The following is a 26,286-nucleotide window of genomic DNA, read 5'->3' as shown; positions in this document are numbered from 1 at the left end:
GTTGGAGTATACTACATCTTGGTAAGACTGCTGCTGCCTCTAAGGTACGCCATGACACATCAATTTTAGGATCAAACCAGCTTATCAGGGGTCTCAGCGAGAAGGACCAGGGCCCCGTTCCATGTACCGGGATAACCGAGTTAGCCGGATAACTTTAGCTGGATAACTGGGTTAGCCTGACTTTCCGATTTCATGTACCTGGATTTTCCAAATCACCATGACAACATATCCAAAAGTTTGAGCCTGGTCGAAAGCAGAGTTCAAGTTCAAGTTAGCCTGAACTATCGCCACGCCCCCGCAAAGAAGTGACAGCCCGTTTCCTGAAACTATTCCCACAGTCTACGATCTGCATTATACCATTCTGAATTACGTTTTTGTGCTCCATTCTTCCAGAGGGGGCTTTTGAAATGTAAAATAGACCCAAAATGCTGATATTAAATTCACTTTGTCCTAAATAATGCACGTTATATATACCGTGGCGACGGTGGCGCTCGCTCGTGCGATGTACACATGATGTGGTTATTTTAATTGTAACTGGGATTAAGATGTCTGATGAGATGCGCTGTTTGACGGATTTGAGAAATTGAATGAGCCGTTGACGTCACATTAATGAATGAGGATAAAGAGATAAACTTCATTCAAAACAAAGGATATTCTAAACACGGGTCTCTCGTTCATTAATGTATAAACAATGAATTTATCCCATCTGGCCCAGTGGCCCAGCGGTAGTGCTCAAGCCTCCCAATCCACCGACCGGGCTTCAAATCCCCGTGTTTCCAATATCATTTTTTTGAATATAATATTAATGATTATACGCCAAAGTAGCCTGGTTTTAAGTTAAAATATTATAAATCTACATGCATTGAGGATGTCATTCTTTATATAGCTCTCAACGTGCACCAAATTGAATTATTCCTATATTGCAAAAAGAAGGACCCCGGTCTTGAACCCGGGTCGTCCGTGTGGAAGTCAAAAGAACAACCCGTTGGACCACATTGGAGATAAGTTAAATATTGACTATACATCAATCAATGGGCAAGAAAGCCGTCTCGTAATTCTGTAAATAACTAGTTATTTTCGCTAGCAAGATCTCATTTGATTATTCAATCCAGCAGGCAAGTTTAAAGAAATATAATCTGATTGATTGAGGTAATGAGGGACTTAGAATTAGCCTATAGATAACGCATTTAACTTGTCGGCGAGGCGATTGAGCCTATTGCAATCTGTCAATAAAGTCTTAAATCAATTAATCAATCAATGCCGTTGAGAATCAGGGTCTCTGCCATCGATACGTGCTGGCTTTCCACCTAAAACGGGAGCGCGCATCTAGCCTGACTTGAGCCTGACTCTCAAGTCTGGCTTGAGTTAACGAGACTGAATCCTCCTTTGTGAAACAGGAAAATCCCGGCTTTGAACATCGGGTTAACTGAAGCTGGATAATGGACATGTTGATCGACTTAGTTGAACCACGTACATGAAACAGGGCCCAGGGCCCTCATTCATCAACGTGTTCTACGCACAGATCTGTGCTTACCCTGTGCGTACGATCATTTCTAAGCAAAGAGTGGGATTCATCAATTTCGATTTGAACTTGACTCCGTGCTTACATCTACGCACAGGTCAGACCAGGCGTACCTGGCGCCCAGTGGTAGAATATATTATTACAACAAGGAAATGAGCTTCTGTGCATAATAACACTGGCATGTTCTGTACGAACCGTAGTTCATTATAGTTCATTGTAAAATAGCAACAGTAGTGTAATTATGGTCAAAACCCTATAAATAGCATTTGGAATAATAGATCTTTCTCTCAGAATTAATGCAGCATGGTTTATATAGCGTTATCGGAATATACGGGGTGTAGGCTACTGACTGACTGCGCTCCGCGTAGCTTGATTGATTGATTGATTGAAAAGTTTATTAACAGATTGCAGAATGGGTACAGTACAGTACAGCTCAGTACATACAATTGTTAATTGGGGATGCAGACCAACTTTCGTCTTGTTTACATCAGGGTCCCCCATTTTCAATTCATCATAAATCATAAAGCTCAACTCGTTATTATTTTGCGCAGACCGCAGAAACACGGGAACGTTTTGATTATATTTAAAAGGCTTTACGTTAAACGAAACAAGTGGAATTTCGAAGCTGTAAGCAGAATACAAGTCATATGAATATAGTGTTCTTCCCCCTTTTTACTGTATAAGAAAGAATAGAAAACGCATTGCAATGCCACCAGATAGTGGACAGACTATGTATATGATGGGATTCAAGTTCGCGTTTTTGTTGATCATAGGCATGCTGTCAGAGTATGATATCTTCAAACATTCTAGAACATTTGTCGTCACAGATCATGTCCTAATAGAACATAGGCTATGGCATGGATCGTGATATTGTGTGGACTGTAATTATTACTGTACCGGTACCACCCATTGTGACAACAGCCTTGTGAGTCCCGCACACAAACATGATGGAATTCAAGTTCATGTATTGAAAGGCAGGCTACATCATACATGCAGTGAGATTCATTGTTCTTGTATATGCTCTCTATTATTGTTTATATAGGCTACCCAATACTGACATCAAAATAGATTGTAGTATGCCTCTAGAAATCATATGCAGCAGGTAGAAAATTGACGGGAGATCCATCGCGATTTGGAATAAAATTGAGGAGAACTTTAATCCCTGGGTATTAATCAAACAACACGGGAAAAGGCAGTCATATTCCCGCGCGGTCTTTATTAGCCGACAACAAAATAGATGCCTCTAAAAATCATATAGCCAATCGAACACAACTAATAAAGGCATTCATATTACAGCACGGTTATAATGACACACAACCAACGCCAAACAGTGGTCAACGAACGGTCTTTATTAGTATTTTGAGCTGTCCAGGCAGAATTGCAGCAATGGTCTTAGGGAGCCGTTGATATCTGACATCACCGTTTACAAGTCCGCCTTTTATTTATCCCATAATACGCGATAGTGTCTTCTTGGTTCGACAGCAGTGAACAATCTTCGTGGAGTTTCTCAGAGTTCCGCTCGGGTCCGTCCATTATTTCACATCCCATGGGGGGTGTTTCCTCATTTTCATGACCATATATGGATAATCATGCACGAGCATTGACGGTAGAACAAAGTGGTATTCATCAACACGGAGGAGCATAGAGCCTGCATACGCACCGTGTGATGAATCCCGACTTCCCTGTGCGTACACTAGTTCTACATTCCGTGCTTACGTGTGGAAATAGGTCATGTTCTACGCACACATTGATGAATGAGGGCCCAGAAGTACTTAAAATCGGGGATTGCTAAACCCCCATCCTGTTTCCTACGTTGAGTGGTGGTTCTTTTGATTCTTGGATGTTTGTTGTTCCAAATATATTTAGATATCATAGTTTGTATATTGCGCCAGTGGTCTATTGAAGGGGTTAAGGGGAGCATTGAGCTGACAAAGTTTATCCTGGGCAGTACGTTAACTATGGATGCTCGGGCTTGTAATGGGTTGGGAAGGCTCGACCATCTATTTAGATATTGGAGTATTTTATTATAAGTGCCTGTAAAGTTATATTCAGTTGTCTGATTTAGGGTGGGGAAAATATCGATGCCTAGGTATTTAAAGTGTTCAACTATGGGGATGTTGGCCGGTAGTTGCACCACTTTGGCCAACTGCTGTCAACACTCCAGGGCCCTCATTCATCAACGTGACGTAGAAAATGTTCTATTTCCATACTTAAGCACAGAATTTAGAATCTGTGCACGCACAAAAAAAACTGGATTTATCACACGTGTGTACACAGGTCCTACGCACACCTGTCTTGATAAATATGACTTTGATCCTACGTTTGAGCTTGTGCACTGTTTTAAGTATTTGCATACCAGAACCGCCCCGATTAACCATATACGGTAATGGAATACCCCCATGAAATGTGGAAAAATGGACTAAGCCGAGGGAAGCGTGTTATGTGACAGGCTGACAGACGTGTACACGTACGGTGATGTCGGATATGATATCTATTAACCATTGCTGCCTGGGCAGCGCAAACACTAATAAAGACCGTGCTGGAATATGACTGCCTTTTCCCGTTTTGTTTGATTAATACCCAGGGATTAAAGTTCTCCTCAATTTTATTCCAAATCGCGACGGATTTTCCGTCAATTTTCTACCTGCTGCATATGATTTCTAGAGGCATACAATCTATTTTGATGTCAGTATTGGGTAGCCTATATAAACAATAATACGAGAGCATATACAAGAACAATGAATCTCACTGCCATGTATGATGTAGCCTGCCTTTCAATACATGAACTTGAATTCCATCATGTTTGTGTGCTGTTGTCACAATGGGTGGTACTGGTACAGTAATAACAGTCTACACAATATCACGATGGACCATGCCATGTAGCCTATGTTCTATTATGACATGATCTGTGACGACAAATGTTCTAGAATGTTTGATTAAGATATCATACTCTGACAGCATGCCTATGATCAACAAAAACGCGAACTTGAATCCCATCATCATATTTACATAGTCTGTCCACTATCTTTATTACTTTGTTATTCCCCCCCCCCCATCTATGTAAAGCGACCTTGCATGGGTCTCTCTTGAAAGGCGCTATGTAAAATGAAGCTATTATTATTATTGTTGTTGTTATTATTATCATGTCTGTGTGCTGAGCTCAGTGACGTTTCAACGGAGCGAGGTAATCTATTCTAATCAACAAATTGAAGTAGAAAGCATTCCGTTGTGGCCAATCTTATTTGGAAACATGACACAAAATAATAGTATGTCGCTTTTTATTTGAAACAATATTTAATGGCGTTTGGAGGTGGGTGTTCTGCTTCTGCCCCCCGTGCCAAACAAGCAAGCCAACCTCTTGTTCCCGCATGAGCCCGTTATAATTACACTACTGTCACTATTTTACAATGAACTATAATGAATTACGGGTCATACAGAAGTTGAACATGCCAGTGTTGGAACTTGGAAGTAATGCACGGAAGCTTATTTCCGCATTGAAACTAATGCAGAACTGAGGAGCGCTTATGCCGTAGTAACGATGTTCTACCACTGGGCGTCAGCTACGCATGCTCCGAGCTGTGCGTAAATATAAGCACGAAGTCAAGTTCAAGTTGAAATTGATGAATCCCACACTTTGCTTAGAAATGGTCGTACGCACAGGTTAAGCACATATCTGTGCGTAAGTCACGTTGATGAATGAGGGCCAGGTTCTTGCATCTGGCTCCTTCCTGACACCTATCACAGTTGCCTCTGGACTATCACAACCATCCATCAGCACAGCAGGGCTATGTAGGATGTTGTACCAGCCATTCTTCACAGAGTGGCAAGATACATCAAACGTCCCCCAGACAGACGAGAAATTGAGGAGACAAAGCAGGATTTCTTTAATGTTGTCGGCTTCCCCAATGTTGTGGGCGCTATTGACTGCACTCACGTTCCAATTGTACCACCATGCGAAAACAAACATGTTTTTAGAAATAGGAAGCAAACGTATTCAATCAACACCCAGGTAGTGTGCAACGCCAGTAATATAATGACGAATGTGGTTGCCAAATTCCCTGGGTCTGTGCACAACAGCAACATTTTTAGGAACAGCAGTCTTTACAGAATGATGCAAGACATGGATGACAATCCCTGGTTACTGGGTAAGAAAGTTGTTTTGAGAAAACGTTTGTGCTGTAATATTCATTGCAAATGTGCTTTTGTATCATAGGTGACGGCGGCTACCAACTCCAGCCATGGCTGATGACTCCTGTGTGTAATCCTACCAATGTTGGAGAGGCGGCTCACATCAGAATGCGCGGTGTGATCAAGCGCACATTTGGCATTTTAAAAAGCCAGTTTAGATGCCTGGATCGTAGCAGTGGGGCAATGCTATATAGTCCCCCCAAAGCATTCCAGATCATTGTAGTGTGCTGCATCCTGCACAACATTGCCATGAGAGCCGGTCTGCCCATGGATGTGGATCTGCATCCTGAGGAGCACGGAAATTATGGTATATTTTAATCTTAACAAGAAACGAAAGGTTATCATATAACCTAGTTATATGAATACTGGCAGAGCGTCTCGCTCTTTGCCATTATGAGATATCTCTTATCTCCTAGCACCTACTGTGCTCACGAACAAACAATTGCACTCATATGCACGTGACCAGACCACGCCCCCGGGTCCTACTATATGACACCGGACATGGTCACACTCTACCTTCCTCAGAAAAAGTTTCCAACACTGAAAACCCAACCAAGGGACCTCAGGGCGCTAAGAGCAAGACGCTCTGCCAGTATTCATATCTGCCAGTATTCACTAGGTTATAGGATAACCTTTCGTTATATTATCATACTGGTCATCGCGTCTCGCTCTTTGCCATTATGAGATATGGGACAGAGCAGACGCGTGACCCGACAAGTGTACCCCCTGAGGGCCCGTAAGCCCCACTACCAGGGAGGAGGGGAGTCCCGTCCACCCGCCCGTACTAACGAAGGGGGGGAGGCAGTCAACTCCACAAAAGTGCGAAAAAGGGGGAACCAGAGATCCCCTGAAAAACGCACAGCACAGGCGAGACCACGTGTGACACATCACCCCGTGGCACACACCTACACACCCCTGCTAGCCCACCAAAGGCGAGACGCAGGAGAGGTCCCAGACCTCAGAACCGCCTGGGAGACAGAACCCCCAGTCATGTCCATGAGGGGAAAAACTTAACGAAGGGACCCAGGGAGGACCAGGAGGCCGCAGCACAGATGTCCTCCACCGAGGCCCCCCCTAACAGGGCAGCAGCCCGAGGGGGGACCTGTCCAGCCAACGTGCAGCAAAAGGCAACGCCCCCGCACAAGGGCCTCACCCGCGCAAGGGCCACCGTAACAAACAAACAGTTGAACGGAAGCCCTGAGAGCCAGAGTCCTGAGGTAAACCCCCAGTGCACGGACAGGACACGACAGGTGAAGGCCCGCCTCCAACTCACTAGCGTGAGGAGGCGGACGAATGCCTGAACCACAATATCCCTGGAGCGAAAGAGCTCCGGATATTCTTTGGCACGAAGACTGGATTAGGCCTCAGAGTCGCACCACTATCGGCCGAATAGACAGGCACTCAGGCTGCACCGAGAGAGCACACAGCTCACCCACGTGTTTAGCGGAGGTGATGGCCAAAAAGAACGCTGTCTTCAAGACAGCAGATCCAATGGTGCCTGCTAAAGAGGCTCAAACGGGGCCTCCGACAACCGGCCCAGGACCAGTTGGAGGACCCACTCGGAGACAGAGAACGTTCCACAGGCTTGAGACGCAGAGTGGCAAGCAGGAATGTTCCACGAGAGGGTGACTGAACAATGTTCCGCCCCCACACTCGACCATACGCCACTCCCCAGCGTAAGCCGCGGTAGAGGACGGAGCGCGCGCGTACCGGATAGCGTTAACCACAGAATAGTCAAGACGCATCCCCACCAGATTCACACTGTCAGCAGCCAAGCCTAGAGGCTGCCCCAGAACAGGAGGCAGAACAGAGTTCTGCATGCCTGAGAGAGGGCCCGCGGTGACCACGGAACAGGCCACGGCGGGGCCACCAAGAGCTGAATCAGGGCCGGGGACCACACAGCTGAGCCCCGGCCCGGCGCGACCAGGACCAAGTCCTGCGCTCCTGACGTACCCGCCCCAACAGCTGAGCTATCAGGTGTAAGGGGGGGGAATGCGTACAGAATCCCGGACGGCCACGGAATCGGTCCCAGACCTGCCCGACTATGTCTGGACGTAATCCCCACTCGTCAGGGTGAGGACCGCCCCGCAAAATCACACCTGCACCCACATTCACCCTGCCGGGGATGTGGAGAGCCCTCAGGCAGAGCAGATGGAGAACGCCCAAAGCCAGAGCCCGACCGCCGCCCGGTGCAGATGGGGGGAGCGCACTCCACCCTGTCTGACAATATACAACGCTGACGTCGTGTTGTCTGTCCTGACCAAAACATGCTTGCCCACCACAAGGTGGTCGAGCCGTTTGAGGACCAGAAGGACTGCCTTCAATTCCAACAAATTGAATGTAGCGCAGACCGGGCAGCATGGCAGCTGCCCCCTACTGCGTTGGCCCGACACGTCCCCCCCCCATCCCATGAGGGAGGCGTCGGTGAAGACCGTGACGTGTGACAGCCTGCTGCCCACGGGGACCCCGCAGGTGAGGGCACCAGACCCTCCCCAGAAGACGAGGTCCCCCAGTACTGACATGGGAACCTTCAGCCGCTTCCATATGTCTCACATCGGGTCCATTTCCATACTGGGAAAAAAAACCACCTCTGCATCCTCCTCATGAAAAGGAGGCCAAGAGGGACCCCAGCAGCAGGCGCATCACGGACAGCGCCGTAACCGTCCTAGGACGGAACCTCCCGAGCGCGCCGATAACCCAACCACTCGCCGCCGCTCCGAGAGGGATGCCCATATAGACCTTGAGCTTAGAAAAAGCCCAAGTACTCCACCCGTTGACTGGGAAGAGGAGAACTCTACTTCCAGTCTACAGCAAAACCCAGGCTGGTGAGACACCACCTGCCTGGTATGAGACCTGGCGATCTACCCTGACCGGCCAAGGACCAGAACGTCGTCCAGGGCAGAATACAATTCGTAACCCCCGACGACGCAGAGGCTCCAGCGCGGTCTCCACACACTTGGTGAAGATGCGGGGAGCCAGAAAGTAGCCGAACGGAACCCTCTGGTACCCGTACGCTAAGCCCTGCAAAGGAAGCGTAGGTAAGCCCTAGGATGGAAGGCCCCCACCTGACAGCGTCTAACATGTGGGAGACGGTCAACATTCTGAACCTTCCATGGGACAGGTCCAGTATGGGTCTGACACCCCCCCCCCCGATTTCTCGAGCACCAGAGAATACCTGGAGGAAACACCACACATCCTCCTTTGGGACCACGACGATGGCTTGCTTCGCCAACAGAGATTGGATCTCGTCGGCCAGAGCTGTCACTGCTGTTGACCCTGACAATAAGGTCTGTACCAAACCTGAAAACGGGTGGGGTTGTGCAAACTGCAACACAAGTCCCCGCCTCAGCGTTCGCTCCATCCACCTCAACATATAGCACTGCTGTAGCCATATGTGATGATAATCCCAAGAGCACCCGCCGCCACTTGGCGCTGGTCAGCCAGGAACCGTAGATAGGCGGCCCGGTCCCACCCGCTGTGCGTTGCCAACCCTGGACTCGCCAACCGCGCAAGCAGGGCATCTCGTGGAGCTGGAATATCGCACCCTGACACTACCAATGAGGCAATCGCACCCAAGGGAGGACCCCGACAGAAAGGGCCGGTTTGATACGGGGGAAGCTGACATCACACTGGGTGACAAAAGCTCCCCCACTGAACACCTCCCCAGCATGGATTGCTGAGGAACTGTTCTACAGCTGGACATGCAAGGCGTGAGGTCCCCACACTGCCCGATAGGGTGGGTTCCTACACACTGATATTACTACCACCCAAATCACGCGCGCCTGACTGACCACCGCCGGTCTTCCGGCCATGGGAGGCACTAACATGATACCCGGCCTGGCGAGGGCGGGGCTGGGGGAACTCGCGCTGCGGCCCCCTGGGCCTCAGAGCCTGTATCCCGCTGGTGTTGGGGGGGGGAGTTACCGGAGAGCGAGCTAGACAGCAACGTTTTTTTAGGGCGTGCTCATGTAATGTAGCCGATCCCTCGGCCGCCAAGGCTGTCGGCCTTGTGATCACCTGTTGTCTTTGTGTCCAGGGTACCTAAGGCGGGGGAAACATGACCGCTGGTTGGGGGCCTCGCCACAGCCGCTGGCGAGGCCGCGCCCTCACCTCTGGCTGCGCAACGTGAGGCGGTGTGGGGCCTAGGTCAAATACCGCCCGCGCTCCTGCGGAAAGACCAATTCCCTCCGCGGAGAGGGGAGCCCTGAGGAGGGAAAAACCTTCTCTCCTCCTCAAGGGGAGACTGATCTAACCAAAGATGTCTGTAAACAAGCGTTGACAGCATCCTAGCCCTCCCTGCGGTTATAGCTTGTGGCTAGGTCAAAAGCTAATAACCTCAAAACCTTGCGCAATGTTTCGTCGTCGGCTGGCCCTAAGGCCCCACCACCGACACCATTTTTGACAGAAAAAACAGCAATTCGAACAATGTTGCTAGTTGCTGCTAATTCTATACCGCGGCGGTATAGGCTTTAACAGCCCACCAGCCACCTGCCGGGCCGACTCGCCTCATGGCGTCGGCCGGGCGGGACACCGTGTCAGAGGCAAAGGACTGATGCCACCTGCTTCACAAGCACGGAGCACCAGTGGTGGCTGCAGACAAAAGACTACTACTAGTGAAGCACTGCCTCACCAGTAGGCATGCAGCAACCTCCACTGTGGTGTGCACCCATGAAAGGGTAAATGAATAAATGAACGAAAACTCCACTAACACACTGCAGAATGGGCTAGCCCATACACACAATTGTTAAGGGGATGCAGACCAGAGAAAAACAACAGTCCCGCACACAATTCATAGATTCACAAAAAGCACACCAGCCCTGGGCCTCAGCCCATCCACCCATGAAAATGGTAAACAGGCCCCCGCTAAACCCCCAACATTACACACCGATTGACTATCAGCATGAATGGTTAAGAGGAGGGAAGACCTTTTAGTAAAGACAGCCCTCGGCGGGGAACAAAGAACGGAGACCCAGCATTGTAGCATTAGCATTAGCCGTGCACACTAGGATAGTTGGGAAAACACCCAAAAAGAGAGTCATGACGACCATGTTTTCCCAAATATCCTGCCCCTCGCGCCAATACATCACACGGCTGTCTCACGGGACAACGAGCAGTATTACTCATGCTAGTAATAATAATAATAATAATGGATTGGATCAGAGCGCTTACAGAGTCCATTATTCGTTCAGACACAGTCATACCGGTGGTGGTAAGCTACAATTGCAGCCAGAGCTGCCCTGAGGCAGACTCACGGAAGCGTGGCGAATAATCATCGCCTACGGCCCCTCCGACCACCATGCCTGACAACCAGGGGGCGAAATTAAAGCCTGCCGCCCGCCAGGGGCGCTCAGTTTTTACCTTTGGCGCTTGCCACTGGGGGGTCTGCCCGCCGTGTGGCGTGTAGACGTGTAGTTCATAACGATACTCTTATTTTGAAAATCTGTGCGGGTCTCATTTCCGCTCCAAGCGCAGTTCCAGTCATAATATCGATGGCTCCGGCAGTTAGCAGCATTCAGTTCGTATGATACTCTTATTTTGAAAGAAACCGTGGCAACGAGTCATATCCGCCCAGCCCTGCAGCGGGATACTATTGGCTTCTGCTCCTATCAACACAGAGGCAGTCTGCTCTAGTCTAGACCGGACCTCCATGAGCTACCGTTACTGTTTAAACAATGACCCAGTCAACTATTCACTTTTAGTTTAATACATGACGAGGCATTGTCTAACGGTATCTAGCTGGCTAGCTACTGATATCAACAAATGCTCCAGCAATAGTCGACTCGAGTGCATAATACCTCCGTTCCCTCGTTAGCTAGCTCACGTTAGCTAGCTCACGTTAGCTAGCTCACGTTAGATCTATATGTCCCAGTAAACTAAATTGTCTTAACGTTACCTAGCGGGCTAGCAGTAGCTACAGATAGCTCCTGATATCAATGTCTTATAACATTGATTCAATGCGTATTGTAGCTGAGGGCATGTTGAATGTGATTTGACCAAAGAACCCTAACATTATACCAATAGGGTCCAGCTGCAGCGCCGGAGAATCCTTGCATGCTGAATGTAGAGTATTAGTATAGGGTCCCGCTGCAGCACAGGAGAATCCTTTTTGGAGCTGGAGGCTACTAGAGTACACACAAACAGTGGAGCTGTTTGCAGATAGCGAGCATTTTGACTTATTGCGTGGTGGCGATGTCTCGCAGATAATACAACTACAAGTATGATTATATAATATATATTTTATTAAAAAAATATTTTTTTTATATAAAATATATATATATTTTTTTTAATCAAAAAAAATTTGGCAGGTAAGAAATATGCTTGGCGGGTAGATTCTTCCCATCTACCCGCCACTGGCCGGTGAGGCCGGTGGTTTCCCCCCCTTGGTGGATTTTTTTGTCAAATCAGTTGTGCAATAGTCACTTTTGGTGAGTTGTTTCTATACAATTCAGTTATATGACATTTAGGTATGACACAGGACTACACAAGCATTTTTAGTATAGAAATGTGTCAACAGACTAAAGCAGGGAACCACAATATTTTGCATACGAATTATGCAGAATGTAATATCATAACTGTCTATTACTTTTCTTGCAATTGAGCCAATTTTCCTTAGGTACGGTTTTGAGGTGTGTGTTCAACAGAATGTAGTATCAAAAACACATTCACAAAAAGTATGGGTTACTGAATGCTGAACTGCACTGTTATAATCACTAAGCCAGACCTTACCTGTGTCCCTGTATCACTTGTCTCTGCTGCCCTTTGATAAAAAAAATTTCCATTTTCCTTTTTTTTGGGCATATTTCAGTTAGTCACAGTAAAAGTCACCTAGTAAAAGTGAGATAATTGACAATATCAAAACATGCTAGGGCTGTACCGAATAGTTTGAAGCTTCGTTCATAATGTTGACATTCGAATTTTAAATCAACATAAAAAATTGTAAATAATTGGATGGATTATCCAAGGGGGGGGGCCCGGGGGGGGGAGCGAGCGAGAGCATATATGTATAGGGTATTAGATAGCAAGTATTAGGTGTATACCTTGTATATTACATTTATTTAAATGGTAATTTCATTGGATGTGCACTGTTTGTATATCTAATGTTATGTTGTCATGTTTATGTTTATGTGTTTGTTAAAAAAAAAAAAAAAAAAAAAAATATATATATAATTTTTTTTTTTTTTTTTTTTTTTTTTTACATTTTTATTTGCCAAGGTATGGCGAGTGCCATACCTTGCCATACCAAATTGACGCCCCTGCTGGCACAGTAACTAACATCGGCCTAAAGATTCAGCACCATGGACAGGTCTGCTCAAATCACATGCGCAATCCATTCTTTGTGAATTCGCCTCCATGTGTTCCCAAAGCCTTCCCAATGTAAAATAAAGGTGCTAAAAGGTTGCAGTTATGTATGTGTTGCTGGTATGGCCACAACTTTTTTCTCATATTCACCCTGCATGGCAAAACATAAAAATCCTAGCCTGAAACATCTCCTGGATCCCATCTCCTGGGATATGATAGGGGTCTCCATTTTCCTTTTCCATTACCCTTCCTTTGATTCACCTATGGTCTATAAGCTGGTTTTCATTGAGGGAAATAAATGCTGATTGATAAAAGTGTGCAAATGAGTGCCAATGTCACCGGGGGCCGGAACTAATCACCAATAAAGGTCAGCAGGTGTTCCCAGACAGATGGTAAGCTTGTGACACAGACAGTAAAAGTCAGCAAGTGTTCCCAGACAGATGTTAAGCTTGTGACACAGCAGGTGTTCCCAGACAGATGTTAAGCTTGAGACACAGCAGGTGTTCCCAGACAGATGTTAAGCTTGTGACACAGACAGTAAAGGTCAGCAGGTGTTCCCAGACAGATGGTAAGCTTGTGATGCAGATAGTAAAGAGTGTGGGATGAGGAAGTGGAGCGCTGTCACCACAAGACAAGAAGCTACTTGTCGTGAAATACCCAGGGACATTTGTTTTGTTTGAAAACCAGTATTTTGTTTTTGTCACCGGAGTGCCAAACTGAACTGAACTACTATGGCAGACAGAGTTGGCGTCGGGCCAGAGACCTTTCTTTTATTGATGTGGTGAGCTAACCCGTACTGTTATTTATCTTGTCTTCTTTGAAAACCAGACCATTTATTCTGTTTCCTCATTCTTTTCCTCAGTACTACACTTAATGTTATGGTTAGAGCTTGGATTGCTAAACCGCGAATACCCCTAGACTGGCTCTAGTCCGTGACAAACATGCAGAGTCAATCATGTTACATCGGACTTGTCTTGCTTATAGCTTGTTGTCTAATTATGGTTATTGCCTATGCTTGTTATGCACTCCCAGCGAAACACTTGAGTGTGTCACTATTAGATGAACAATACTATACTGTATAATTATAACCAGTAGGACAATTCTGTACAAAGCATGTCAAATGTTGTTTCTATACTGAAAGTATATAGTTAAAGGTTATGGGAGAACAAGAGAAGTGAAAGAATTCTAAGATAAACTTGCGTACCTGAATAAACAAACTGTCCTTAGAGGAAAACCGCATCCCTTGAAGATAGAAAGCTACCTGAGAAGGTAAGTGTCAAAATAACTCAAAATTATTTTGTTTTGATTCAGGATGTCATTTTTAAACTAATAACATACATAAACTAGCCTCTGAACCATGACACTGTGCACCTTACAAAATGTAAATAATATGCAAAGATTTGTCCCTCTCACCCTGCAGTTACAGCTGCCAGAGAGGAGGTTTTTGGACTGCACTGTTTCCTATACCCTACAGTATGCTAGGAAAAAGCCACATCAATCGAGCAAAATGCATCACCCTCTTCACTCACGCATAATGCAGACATCATTGCATATTTTGACAGAAACATTTTTCATACTTGCAGTGAAAATAGATATCAGGCGTAATGTAGGCAGAGCCTCTACTTTAACATTTGCCATGCATGTTTCATTTATGTATGTTTTGGTGCTGTGTTTCAGCATCTGTCAGTGTTTCCTACATAAAGAATATGGTGATGAATGGGGCCCATTGAGAGCAAAGACATGTCCTGAGCAACTCAAAGGCTGCACTTAAACGGTCAATGTGTTGTCAAAGGGATTTTAGGATGAAGTTTAAGTGAAGACTTGATTTACTGAAGCTGCTTTAAAGGTAGGGTGACCAGACGTCCTGGTTTGTCCCGGTTTCAAACTTTGTGTCCCAAGTCCCAACAAATATCTGTAAAAAACTCAAATGTAACAGTTTTCAACATCCTCTATCAAACTGTCCCGATGTTTTAATATACTGAAGTTGAACACACTCAGGAGCCAGGCATTGCTTCTGGAACTATACGCTAATAGTATCATTTGATACACATAGTAGTTGCACTAAAATCAACATTTCTGCTTTATTAGATAGTGTAGGCCTACTGTGTCCGACAGACTAAAACTCACACCATTATGAATATATAGTATTCAAATTAGCCTGGTGAACCCTTAGGATGCCCCAGTGAAATTAATTTGAAAGCTGCAGTGAATAAGGCTGTGGTGTCTCTGGAATGCTCTGGTGAGGACCAGGATGGTAGGAGTATATAGAGAGAGGAGGAAATTAATGCTGATTTAGTCTTTCCACCCACAGACTGTCATATCCTATCCCAAGAGAGGGGGAAGAAGAGATGGAAAGAGAGGGAGGTGAGTAGAGGGAGAAGGAGGGAGAGGGAGGAAGGGATAGAGGGAGAAGAAGGGAGAGAGAGAGAAGGGACAGAGAGAGAGCGAGATGGAGAGAGGAAGCAAGGGAGAGGGTTAGAGGGAGATGGAGAGAAGAAGCAGAGGGAGAAAGAGAGAGATAACTGAAGGGATTTAACACCGAAATTTAGTACCTAAATATTCTTCTTAAGCACACGCACACACACATTCACACACACACACACACACACACACACACACACACACACACACACACACACACACACACACACACACACACACACACACACACACACACACACACACACACACACACACACACACACACACACACACACACACACACACACACACACACACACACACACACACACACAGCTGAAAAAGGCCATCAACGACAAGGGACATCTCAGGGTTGAATAGTGCCATGTTTTTTCTACAAGCATACTAAAGCATGACTCATCCTATCCAGCAGAATATCCACTGTTCAAGAGCAGAGTCACAAAGTTGACATCTTCGTTTTTGAAGAACAAAAAGTACCAGGAAGTCAATCACAGTCTCCCAAGTGTTGAACACAACCCTATTCCAACCACATTTCCGCTATGTACCATTATGGCTGTTTAGACGATACATATGTATGTGTAACACATCAACATGCAACATTACAGTGTCAACTTTATCAAAACATCAAAAACCACAAAGACGTCCTAATGCCAGTACAACATAGTGCTTTGGGCCGTCGGCGTGGCGCAGTGATTAGTCTGCGTGTTCCCCAGTGTTCGCGTGGGTTTCCTCTGGGTACTCCGGTTTTCCCCCACATCATAAAAGACATGCATGCTAGGTACATACTTCTGCCACTGCCCTTGACCACAGTACTGCCATTACAACTGGAGTTGGTCCCTGGGTGTTGGATTGTGGCTGCCCACTGCTCCTAAGTAGTTATGATGGCTTATCAATGCAGAGGATGCATTCGTGGTTTATGTAAACTTAATATACTTGACAAATAGAGTTACTTCTTCTAAACATAATCTGTTAAAAAAGTGTAACAGAGGAGAGGGAGCTAAATTATTGTCTATGAAGAGAGTAAATGGCTGTATGGAAAACCCACACAGACACATAGGTGATGTACTGTACTGTAGTAATCATGCACTTCATTCTTTAAGCACAGCAAGCTGCTTTCAAGTGGTAGATAGCTAGAGCTTGTGATGTGTTTATCCAAGTACTGTACCTGTATGCCATTTAGCCATTGTGAGCTGCTTGCTGTTGGCAGGTTTCATAATTCCCCCACTCTGCTTTTGATGTGAATTCATACTGTATAATATATTTTATCGGAAAGCCTGATGAATGTTAATGCAGCCAAAACCTGCTGTGATAAAAGCATGGATAATACTATTCAGAATCACTTTACTTGAAAATAATGGTCATGGTCTTTATCATTTGAGACTCAAGGAAACACAGGCACTCTTGAAGAAAACGGGTTCAGAATCAGGAACTTTTCTTAATAAGTACAGCATAAGCCAATTATAGTAAACGGTATTATAACCACATCATGACATGATATACACACAGAGGTTGAATCGTTTCAGGCCTACCTAATTCAAGCATAAAAAATCTTCAACTCGTGCAAAATGCGGCTGCACGGATACTAACTAAAACTAGAAAATCACACCAGTTTTGGCCGCCTTACACTGGCTTCCTATTCAAGCCCAATCTGACTTTAAAGTGCTACTCCTCACCTACAACATTTTAAATGGGCTCGCACCGCTCTATCTACCCGATCTCATCTCTCGATACTTGCCCGCTCGTGCTCACAAAATGCAGGGCTTCTATAGATTCCTAGGGTTAAAAAGAAATCCGCCGGCCACAGAGCCTTTCTCTACCGCACTCCCTACCTGTGGAACAAATTACCTGCTGTCGTCAGGGGCGCCTGCTCTGTCGAAGCTTTTAAATCCCTGCTTAAGACCCATCTTTTCTCTCTCTCCTTCAACCTACCCTGATCTCACCTGGTCGGGGTCGGGGACTGACCCTTAGATTAATCTGTCTAGTTTAGTTAGGATGTCTATTTGCTCCCATGTCTGCTTTTCATACAAGTACTGTAGGAGAAAGAGCTGCTAGATAGGGACAACATTTTATTAAAGATTTTAGCCAAATCTTTTGTGAAAGGAAAAGGACACTTTTTATATGCCAAGTATATACATCCTAACAATTTAAGTATGGTGACCAAACGTCCTATTTTGCCCGGACATGTCCTCTTTTCACGTCCTGTCCGGGGGGTGTTTATAAATTCATGAACATTTCCGGGTTTCATTGTTTTTCAGTTTCAGTTTCAGTTTCATGGCATTTTGCGAGCCTCTGAAGGCTCAGGCTGCATTTTTCGCCAAACATTTAAATTACCGAATTAAAGCGCTATTTGTTGCCGTTCGAATGCCACCTCAGTCGACAAAATCCGTGCCTCGGTTCTTGATTTACATGCCGATATATCAGGTGTGCGACTTTTTACACACGCACGTCCGATTATCACCCCGGACTCCCGAGGCTCCAGAATCATCCGCCGATTGTGAAAATGACTGGTCAGCGTTGTAACTTGTAGCCAACAATGAGCTTTCCAGTGATATCCCACGTGGGGGTGTGCGAATCAGGGATCTAGGTGAAAATTGACAAGTGAAGACAGGAAGTGATAAAAAATTCCGAATGAATTTACTTGGGTGAGGAAATGGAGAGTGTGACGTACGTGGGTTGGTCATTATCATTATTACTGTATTTGGAAGACCATGTGAACATCAGATTAGTATCGTTTGTATGTGTGTGTGTGTGTGTGTGAACATGAGAGCTAATGATATCTCTTCTTCTCTTCCTGTCAGGTGCTGCCCGTCCCTATACTGAAGGGTGCTGATTGCCTAATGAAGGACAGCTGATGGCAATCACATCAAGAGGGGCGGGTGCACAAGTAGCTGACAGCACACACACACGGGAGTCTCGTTGCTGGAGTCACTTGCCTTATGGTAGAGTAGGGAGGCTGCTGTCTCGCCTATCTATGGCCTAAGCACAACCCTGTGTGGCACGGTGCCATCTTATTGCATGGAGTGTGGGTTAGACTCCACAGCTGTGGTGGCCTGGGATGGGCCCAAGGTAGTATCGTGACTACTAAGTGTTTGTTTGAGTTGTCTTATATGTATGTCTTGTTTGTCCTCCCATACCTTTTCCCTTTGTGTGTGTTGTGGGTTGAAATCCCCACTGACAGCATCCCTTTTCCCTTTGGGAAAAGGCCGTGGGTTGGAAGCCCCACATTACAATAAACATAATTTACCATTTGAAAAACGTCTTTGTTTACTATCTGCCTACCCGGGACTGTTTTGAAAAGCATTTTTCTACTGAGGGGGTTGTTTCTGCTCATGTACCACCTGCCCAGTTACTATCTTGTATGGTCGTTAGACCTCTGTACATGACATGGGGGCTCGTTAAGTTTGCGCAATTGTATGGTTCCTTGTTGGTAAAATAACGGGGTGACTTGTCGATTGAAGCATATCAGGTGTAATAAAATAGCGTTTTCTAAATTGGTAAGTTAGTGGGTTCCATTGTCCGTGCACAGTTGATTGATGTAAACCATTGTTGTTGTGATGCTCTTAACCATTCTATTTTTCTGCCACATAGGTAACAGGGGGGGGGGTCACCTGCTTGGCTAGAGGGTGGGGGGCACGAGTCGTGATTCCGGTGGAGCGCGCAATGAAATCGGTAAGCGACTGAAGATATGTGTAGCCTTTCATCCAGGTAGTGGAGTAGTTTATCTGGGATAGGCTAGAGTGACACAGGTGACTCCTAGTTGAGTGGTTAGGACCATTTGTTATTGTTTTCATTTAGTAGATGTGGTCAGTTGGATTGTTTTGGTTAAGAGGTATAAAAGCAAAATGTGTCTATTATTATTGTGCACGGTCATGGTTAATTAAGTGAGGACGTGATATATATATATATATTTTTTTTACGCACGCATAAAGACATAATATGGCTGCGTCAGCGTTTGTTTTTGAAGTCTTCGTGGCGGATCCGACAGAGGATCAGGTGAAAGGTTGCACTAAGGCGGAATTATGCCTTATTGCTAAGCATTATAATATTACTGTGCAAAGTTCCCAATCCAAGGCGGATATGAAGGCAGCTGTAATAGCGGGGTTGGTGGAGCAACAGGTGTTTAGCACGGCTCGGGGAGTAGTGAGTCATAGTGACCAGGAGGTTGAACACACTGGCGAATGGGTTGACTCTTCCTTGCGTGATCTTAACCCGGAGGGTGGTGCTATTAGGAAGAATGGTAGTACGCCCAGAGCTGAAAGTGAGGGCGCGGGCGATTCGGATAAAGAATCCACGTCTTCTGGCCATACGCGCTCTAGTCTGCGTTTTGCCCGTCTCCAGATGGAGGAGAGAGCGCTTTTGCGCAGAGAGGACAGAGAGGACAAAGCAGCTGTACGAGACAGAGAGGACAAAGCGGCTGTACGAGACAGAGAGGACAAAGCAGCTGTACGAGACAGAGAGGACAAAGCGGCTGTACGAGACAGAGAGGAGAGGGAGAGGGAGAGAGACAGGGAAGAGCGAGGAAGGGAGAGGGAGAGAGATAGAGAGCTCCAGATTACACTAAAGAGGATGGAACTGGAGAGTGTTGGCTCTTCTTCGCCCTCATCTGAAGGTTACCAGGGCAGTTTTAATGTTGGGCAGCATATTGCTATGGTTCCTGTTTTTCGAGAGTCTGAGGTGGAAGCATTTTTTGTTAATTTTGAGCGGGTAGCGGGGGCTGCGCATTGGCCGGAGGATCAGTGGGCACTATTAGTGCAATATAAGCTCACGGGTAGGGCTCAGGACGCATGCCAGTTATTATCGAAGGAGGACAGCATGGTATATGAGAAAGTGAAGGGTGCTGTCTTGCGCGTATATGAACTGGTGCCGGAGGCGTATAGGCAGCGGTTTAGGGGACTAAGTAAAGCTCCCTCGCAAACACATGTGGCATTTTCCCATGAACAACGGATGATGTTCACTCGTTGGTGTGAAGCGTGTAAGGTGGATGGGGTCGAGGCTTTGAGCGAGTTAATCCTCATTGAACAATTTAAAAAATTTGTGCCCGAACACATGATAATACAGTTAGAGGAGCGAAAGGTTTCTACCCTCCAGGAAGCTGCAGTTTTGTGTGACGAGTTAGCAATGATCCACAAAAATGTTTCTGTACGAAATGGTGTGTATGTAGAAGGGGGCGCGTTTTCTCCGTCGGGGCCGCCGTATCGCGGAGGTGACGAGCGACCATTCCGACCTCGCTCACCGCCGTCTCGAAATGCCTTGGGTGACGAGCGAGCATTCCGATCACGCTCTCCGCCGTCTGAAAGGGTGTGTCATTATTGTAAAAAAGAAGGGCATTTTGTGAAGGACTGTCATGCGCTAAGGGATCGACAGGAGACCAGGGAGTCAGCCCAGGAACCGAAAGGGGTGGGGTTGATTGGTACGGTGTCATGTCCTGACCAGCATAGCTCTTTTGAGGCCTTTTTGTTTGATGGTTGGGTGTCCCTGTCGGGTAAAGTTGGGGACTACCAACGGGTGAGAATACTCCGTGATACAGGAGCCTCTCAATCGTTCATCCTGGCTGATGTGTTACCATTGGATGTGGACTCCTGTCGGTCGAGCGGATTGGTGAGAGGTATTGGCATGGGGTGTGTGCGCGTGCCGTTGCAGAAGGTGCATGTACAGTCTGCACTGATCACAGGTTGTTTTCTGGTCGCGGTTCGCCCATGTTTTCCCGTAAAGGGCGTGGATTTCGTCATGGGGAATGATATCGCTGGGGGTAAGGTCGTCCCTGTGTTGGAGGTTGGAGACGCTCCGTTTACTAACTTGTTGTGTGATGCATTGATTAATAATCACCCCAATGTCCCTTCTATTTGTGCTGTCCCTAGGCATTTTGAGGCGGGGGATGAGGTGTTTATTGTGCTGCCCACGCCAAGTACGGTGCTCACTGCCCGGTTCTCAGGACCTTATGTGGTAAGAGGAAAGGTCTCTGCCACTAAGTATATGTTGCATACGCTCGGGCGGCGGAGGAGGACACACTGGTGTCATGTGAATAGGCTAATGGAAAGTCCTGCCCGCGTCTCGTCGGAGTTGAGATGTGACAGGACTGTTGTTTCACATGCTGTGTTGTGTTCTAATGTGCCTTACAGGACGCACGGGGTTGATGTTGGGAGTGCGAACACCATTGAGAAATTTGCGTATGGTTGACTACAGTATACCGTCATGGCCTCGGTATGAGGAAGGTGCCAGCCACGTCCGGCGGCTGATGCGTCTGGTATTGGGTGAGGTGGTGGTTGACCGTGTGGGCCCAAAATAGGGGCATGTGGTCTATATGGAGTGTGATTTCTATTTATTTTTGTTCTGTTGGTACTAATCGGATGTTGGTTGATAATAAGTGATAATGTTTTGCTAACCCTGCGGGTTCGCTCTTATGGGGGGAGGTGTGACGTACGTGGGTTGGTCATTATCATTATTACTGTATTTGGAAGACCATGTGAACATCAGATTAGTATCGTTTGTATGTGTGTGTGTGTGTGTGAACATGAGAGCTAATGATATCTCTTCTTCTCTTCCTGTCAGGTGCTGCCCGTCCCTATACTGAAGGGTGCTGATTGCCTAATGAAGGACAGCTGATGGCAATCACATCAAGAGGGGCGGGTGCACAAGTAGCTGACAGCACACACACACGGGAGTCTCGTTGCTGGAGTCACTTGCCTTATGGTAGAGTGGGAAGGCTGCTGTCTCGCCTATCTATGGCCTAAGCACAACCCTGTGTGGCACGGTGCCATCTTATTGCATGGAGTGTGGGTTAGACTCCACAGCTGTGGTGGCCTGGGATGGGCCCAAGGTAGTATCGTGACTACTAAGTGTTTGTTTGAGTTGTCTTATATGTATGTCTTGTTTGTCCTCCCATACCTTTTCCCTTTGTGTGTGTTGTGGGTTGAAATCCCCACTGACAGCATCCCTTTTCCCTTTGGGAAAAGGCCGTGGGTTGGAAGCCCCACATTACAATAAACATAATTTACCATTTGAAAAACGTCTTTGTTTACTATCTGCCTACCCGGGACTGTTTTGAAAAGCATTTTTCTACTGAGGGGGTTGTTTCTGCTCATGTACCACCTGCCCAGTTACTATCTTGTATGGTCGTTAGACCTCTGTACATGACAGAGAGATGGAGAGCTTTTTTCTTGGCACACGGTTTACCCGGATGTCTCTAGAACAGTGTTTCTCAACTGGTGGGTCGCGACCCAAAAGTGGGTCGCAGGGCCATTTTGAGTGGGTCGCGGATGTGTTAAAAAAAAAAAAAAAAAAAACGATTTTACATTTTTTTTTTTCACTACCTAACTTTATGAAAGTGGCTTCTCAGCTCTGGTCCAGCTGAAGACAAAGCGGAGGAACAGATTGGACATTGAGCATGACCTCAGAGTTGCTTTGTCTACCATCACCCCAGACGTTGAGACTCTTGTCAGGAGCAAACAACATCCCCAGTTATCCCATTAGTTCCCTGGGATGTTAAGCTAAGAAGTCTGCTAAGAAGGATATATTATTTATTATTATTATTATTTTATTTCATTGTGTTTTTAGCCCTTAGTTGCACTTTTGTTGCAACCCCAGTTATCCCATTAGTTCCCCCAAACGTAGGTCTGTTATGTTAAGCTAAGAAATCTGCTAAGAAGCATATTATTTATTATTATTTTATTTCATTGGGTTTTTAGCCCTAGTTGCACTTTTCTTGCAATCCCAGTTATCCCATTAGTTCCCCCAAACTTAGTTCTGTTATGTTAAGCTAAGAAGTCTGCTAAGAAGCATAATTATTTATTATTATTATTTAATTTCATTGGGTTTTTAGCCCTAGTTGCACTTTTGTTGCAACCCCAGTTATCCCATTAGTTCCCCCAAACTTAGGTCTGTTATGTTAAGCTAAGAAATCTGCTAAGAAGCATATATTATTTATTATTCTTTTATTTCATTGGGTTTTTAGCAATAGTTGCACTTTTTTGTGTTTATTTCATGTTTTGAAAGATTGCGTATTACTGCAAATATTTTTTTTTTTACATAAATCATAGTGGTTAAAAATGTTGGGTCGCGACTTAATGACTAAGGAAAATGTTGGGTCCCGAGGCTAGACCAGTTGAGAACCACTGCTCTAGAAGACACATTTCAGGCTATGGATTAGTGTTTTCCAGCGTATTCAAAAAATATATATTATTTTGGAATATTGCAACTACTACACAAAAACGTGAGTACACAAGTTGAAGTTCAACTCAAGTTCAGCCCTATGTTACTCATTAGCACTAAAAAAGATTTTTCTTCATTGTGTAAGAAACTTCAGAATGTTATCTTTCAAAAGAGACCAGGCTTATGCATGTGCTATAAGCATAACATATAAATATAAGCTTTGCAAAAAAGGTATGCAGTCCTCAAGTTCAAGTAAATAAAATGGCCGCTTTTCTGGGCACAATTTGTGATATTGCAACCACTACAGAAAGATTTTAGTACACAAGTTCAAGTTCAACTCAAGTTCAGACCAGATGCTACTCTATTTCATTAGCACTAAAAGTGATTTTGCTTTTTTGCATTAGTAACTTCAGAATGTTATCTTTCTGTTTGTGATCCATCAGAGCCAGGGGGGGGATAACTTCTGACAACAACCTCTATTGTTTTTTGTGAGACACAGCAGCCTCAGATGTCTTTGAAGAACTCCAACTAGCAAACAGTCACAACAAGAGCACAGAGTGGAGGAGAGATCAACATGTCATATGACGCAATATAGAGTATGTATTATGATGACGCATAAAACACACGCACACAGGTGCACACACACATGCACATATTCTACACACACACACACACACACCCACACACACACACATCCATACAAACACAGACACACACTTTCTCTCTCTATTTCTCTCTATCACACACACATACATATTTTTTCAAATGTATATGCAAAAACACACACTTTCAAGAAAGAATTCTTAAACACAGAAATATGCTGCCTTGCTTTCTGTCTACAGAGACACCTTCCACTGTTCCTTCTCATATCTCATAAACACATGAACAAACAAAACACACACACACACACACACTCACACACACAGGTAATCTCTCTCAAACAGATGCATTCTAACCACTCTCAAACTATGTTCCTTCCATTGCACACATGAGCACATGAATCAACAAAACACACAAATACACGCACATATACACACACAGATAATCTCTCTCAAACAGATGCACTACAACCACTCTCAAACTTTCTAACACACACATCCCCCATGTTTCTCTATCAGGCACACATTTCTTCTCTTTGAAAAACACACACACACACACACACACACACACACACACACACACACACACACACACACACACACACACACACACACACACACACACACACACACACACACACACACACACACACACACACACACACACACACACACACACACACACACACACACACACACACACACACACACACACACACACACACACACACACACACATGTGTTATTTCCCCTCACCGCTGATGCAGATCCTGAAAGGGCAGAGTTCATCACACAGTGTGTCAGGGCTGTCCATCTCTCCTTGCGGGTCCCATCGGCCCTCCTCCTGCCCTCCTCCTCCTCCCCCCCTCCTCTTCCTCCTCGGGGACATCCTCTTCATCATCTTCATCACTCTCTCCATTCGCTCCATCCTGAATATATACCGGCACCACTCTCTTCTTCAGTCTTTCTCCTCCTTCAGATCGACTGACTGTCTGTCTCTGCTTCCTTTCTCTTCTCCTGCTCCTCCTCCTATCTCCCCTTCTTCTCCCTCTCTCTCTATCTCACTCTCTGTTTTCCAAACTCCCCCCCTTTCCTCTCCTCCCTCTGCCTTTAGTCTCCTGTCTCTCTGAGCCTTGCTGTGCTTCTCTCTCTCTCCCTCTCTCTGTCTACTCTCTCTCTCTTGCTACTCTCTCTCTACTCTCTCTCTCTCTCTTGCCACTCTCTCTCACCACTCTCACCACTCTCTCTACTCTATCTCTACTCTCTATCATCTTTCACTCTCTCTCTTCTCTCTCTCTCTCTCTCTCTCTCTCTCTCTCTCTCTCTCTCTCTCTCTCTCTCTCTCTCTCTCTCTCTCTCTCTCTCTCTCTCTCTCTCTCTCTCTCTCTCTCTCTCTCTCTCTCTACTCTATCCTTCTCCACTTTCACTGCTCTCCTATCCTCCCACTCTCCACTCGTGTCTGCTCTTAGAAAGCCTGACAACTTTCCTTGTTCACTAGTGGTACCTTAGTGGCAATTTAGTGTCTATCTGTCTTTCCAGTGCTGTGGGCTCTAGTCATTCCTCTCCTCTCCTCTCCTCTCCTCTCCTCTCCTCTCCTCTCCTCTCCTCTCCTCTCCTCTCCTCTCCTCTCCTCTCCTCTCCTCTCCTCCTCTCCTCTCCTCTCCTCTCCTCTCCTCTCCTCTCCTCTCCTCTCCTCTCCTCTCATTTCCTGGTCCTTTCTTCTATCCCTCTATCTTCTCTCCTCTTTTGTCTTCACTACCACTTCTCTCCTCCACTTGTGTCTCTTTGTCTTGTCTCTTTTCGTCTCCTTGTCTTGTCTCTTTTCGTCTCCCTTGTCTTCTCTATTCTCTGCTCGTCCCCCATCCCCTTCCTGTTCAGCGCAACATCACACAAGCAGCAGCAAGAACAAATGAGAGGAGGAGGAGGGAGAGAGATAGAGAGATAATAGAGAGTAGATAGAGGAGATAGAGGAGAGAGTAGAGGATATATAGAGAGTAGAGAGGGGATAGAGGAGTGAGAGTAGAGCATGTATAGAGAGAGGAGAGATATAGAGAGGGGATAGAGGAGATAGAGTAGAGAATAGAGAGA

General features: G+C 45.9%; 1 protein-coding gene across 1 annotated transcript in view; it reads right to left on the bottom strand.

Moving 5' to 3' along the window:
* The window catches only part of grip2b (glutamate receptor interacting protein 2b), a gene marked incomplete at both ends in the record, with an annotated part of 726,896 nt that extends 701,770 nt beyond the window's left edge, over nucleotides 1-25,126 (bottom strand). The window contains one exon of the mRNA XM_084315732.1: nucleotides 24,955-25,126. Within this exon, the coding sequence (XP_084171858.1) occupies nucleotides 24,955-25,126 (172 nt within the window). The remainder of the gene's footprint in view (nucleotides 1-24,954) is intronic.
* Between the last annotated feature and the right edge of the window lie 1,160 nt (nucleotides 25,127-26,286).

This window comes from Notolepis coatsorum (genome assembly GCF_963971535.1).
Source record: "Notolepis coatsorum genome assembly, chromosome: 6".
NCBI lineage: Eukaryota > Metazoa > Chordata > Actinopteri > Aulopiformes > Paralepididae > Notolepis > Notolepis coatsorum.
This window is presented reverse-complemented; position numbering and strand designations above follow the sequence as displayed.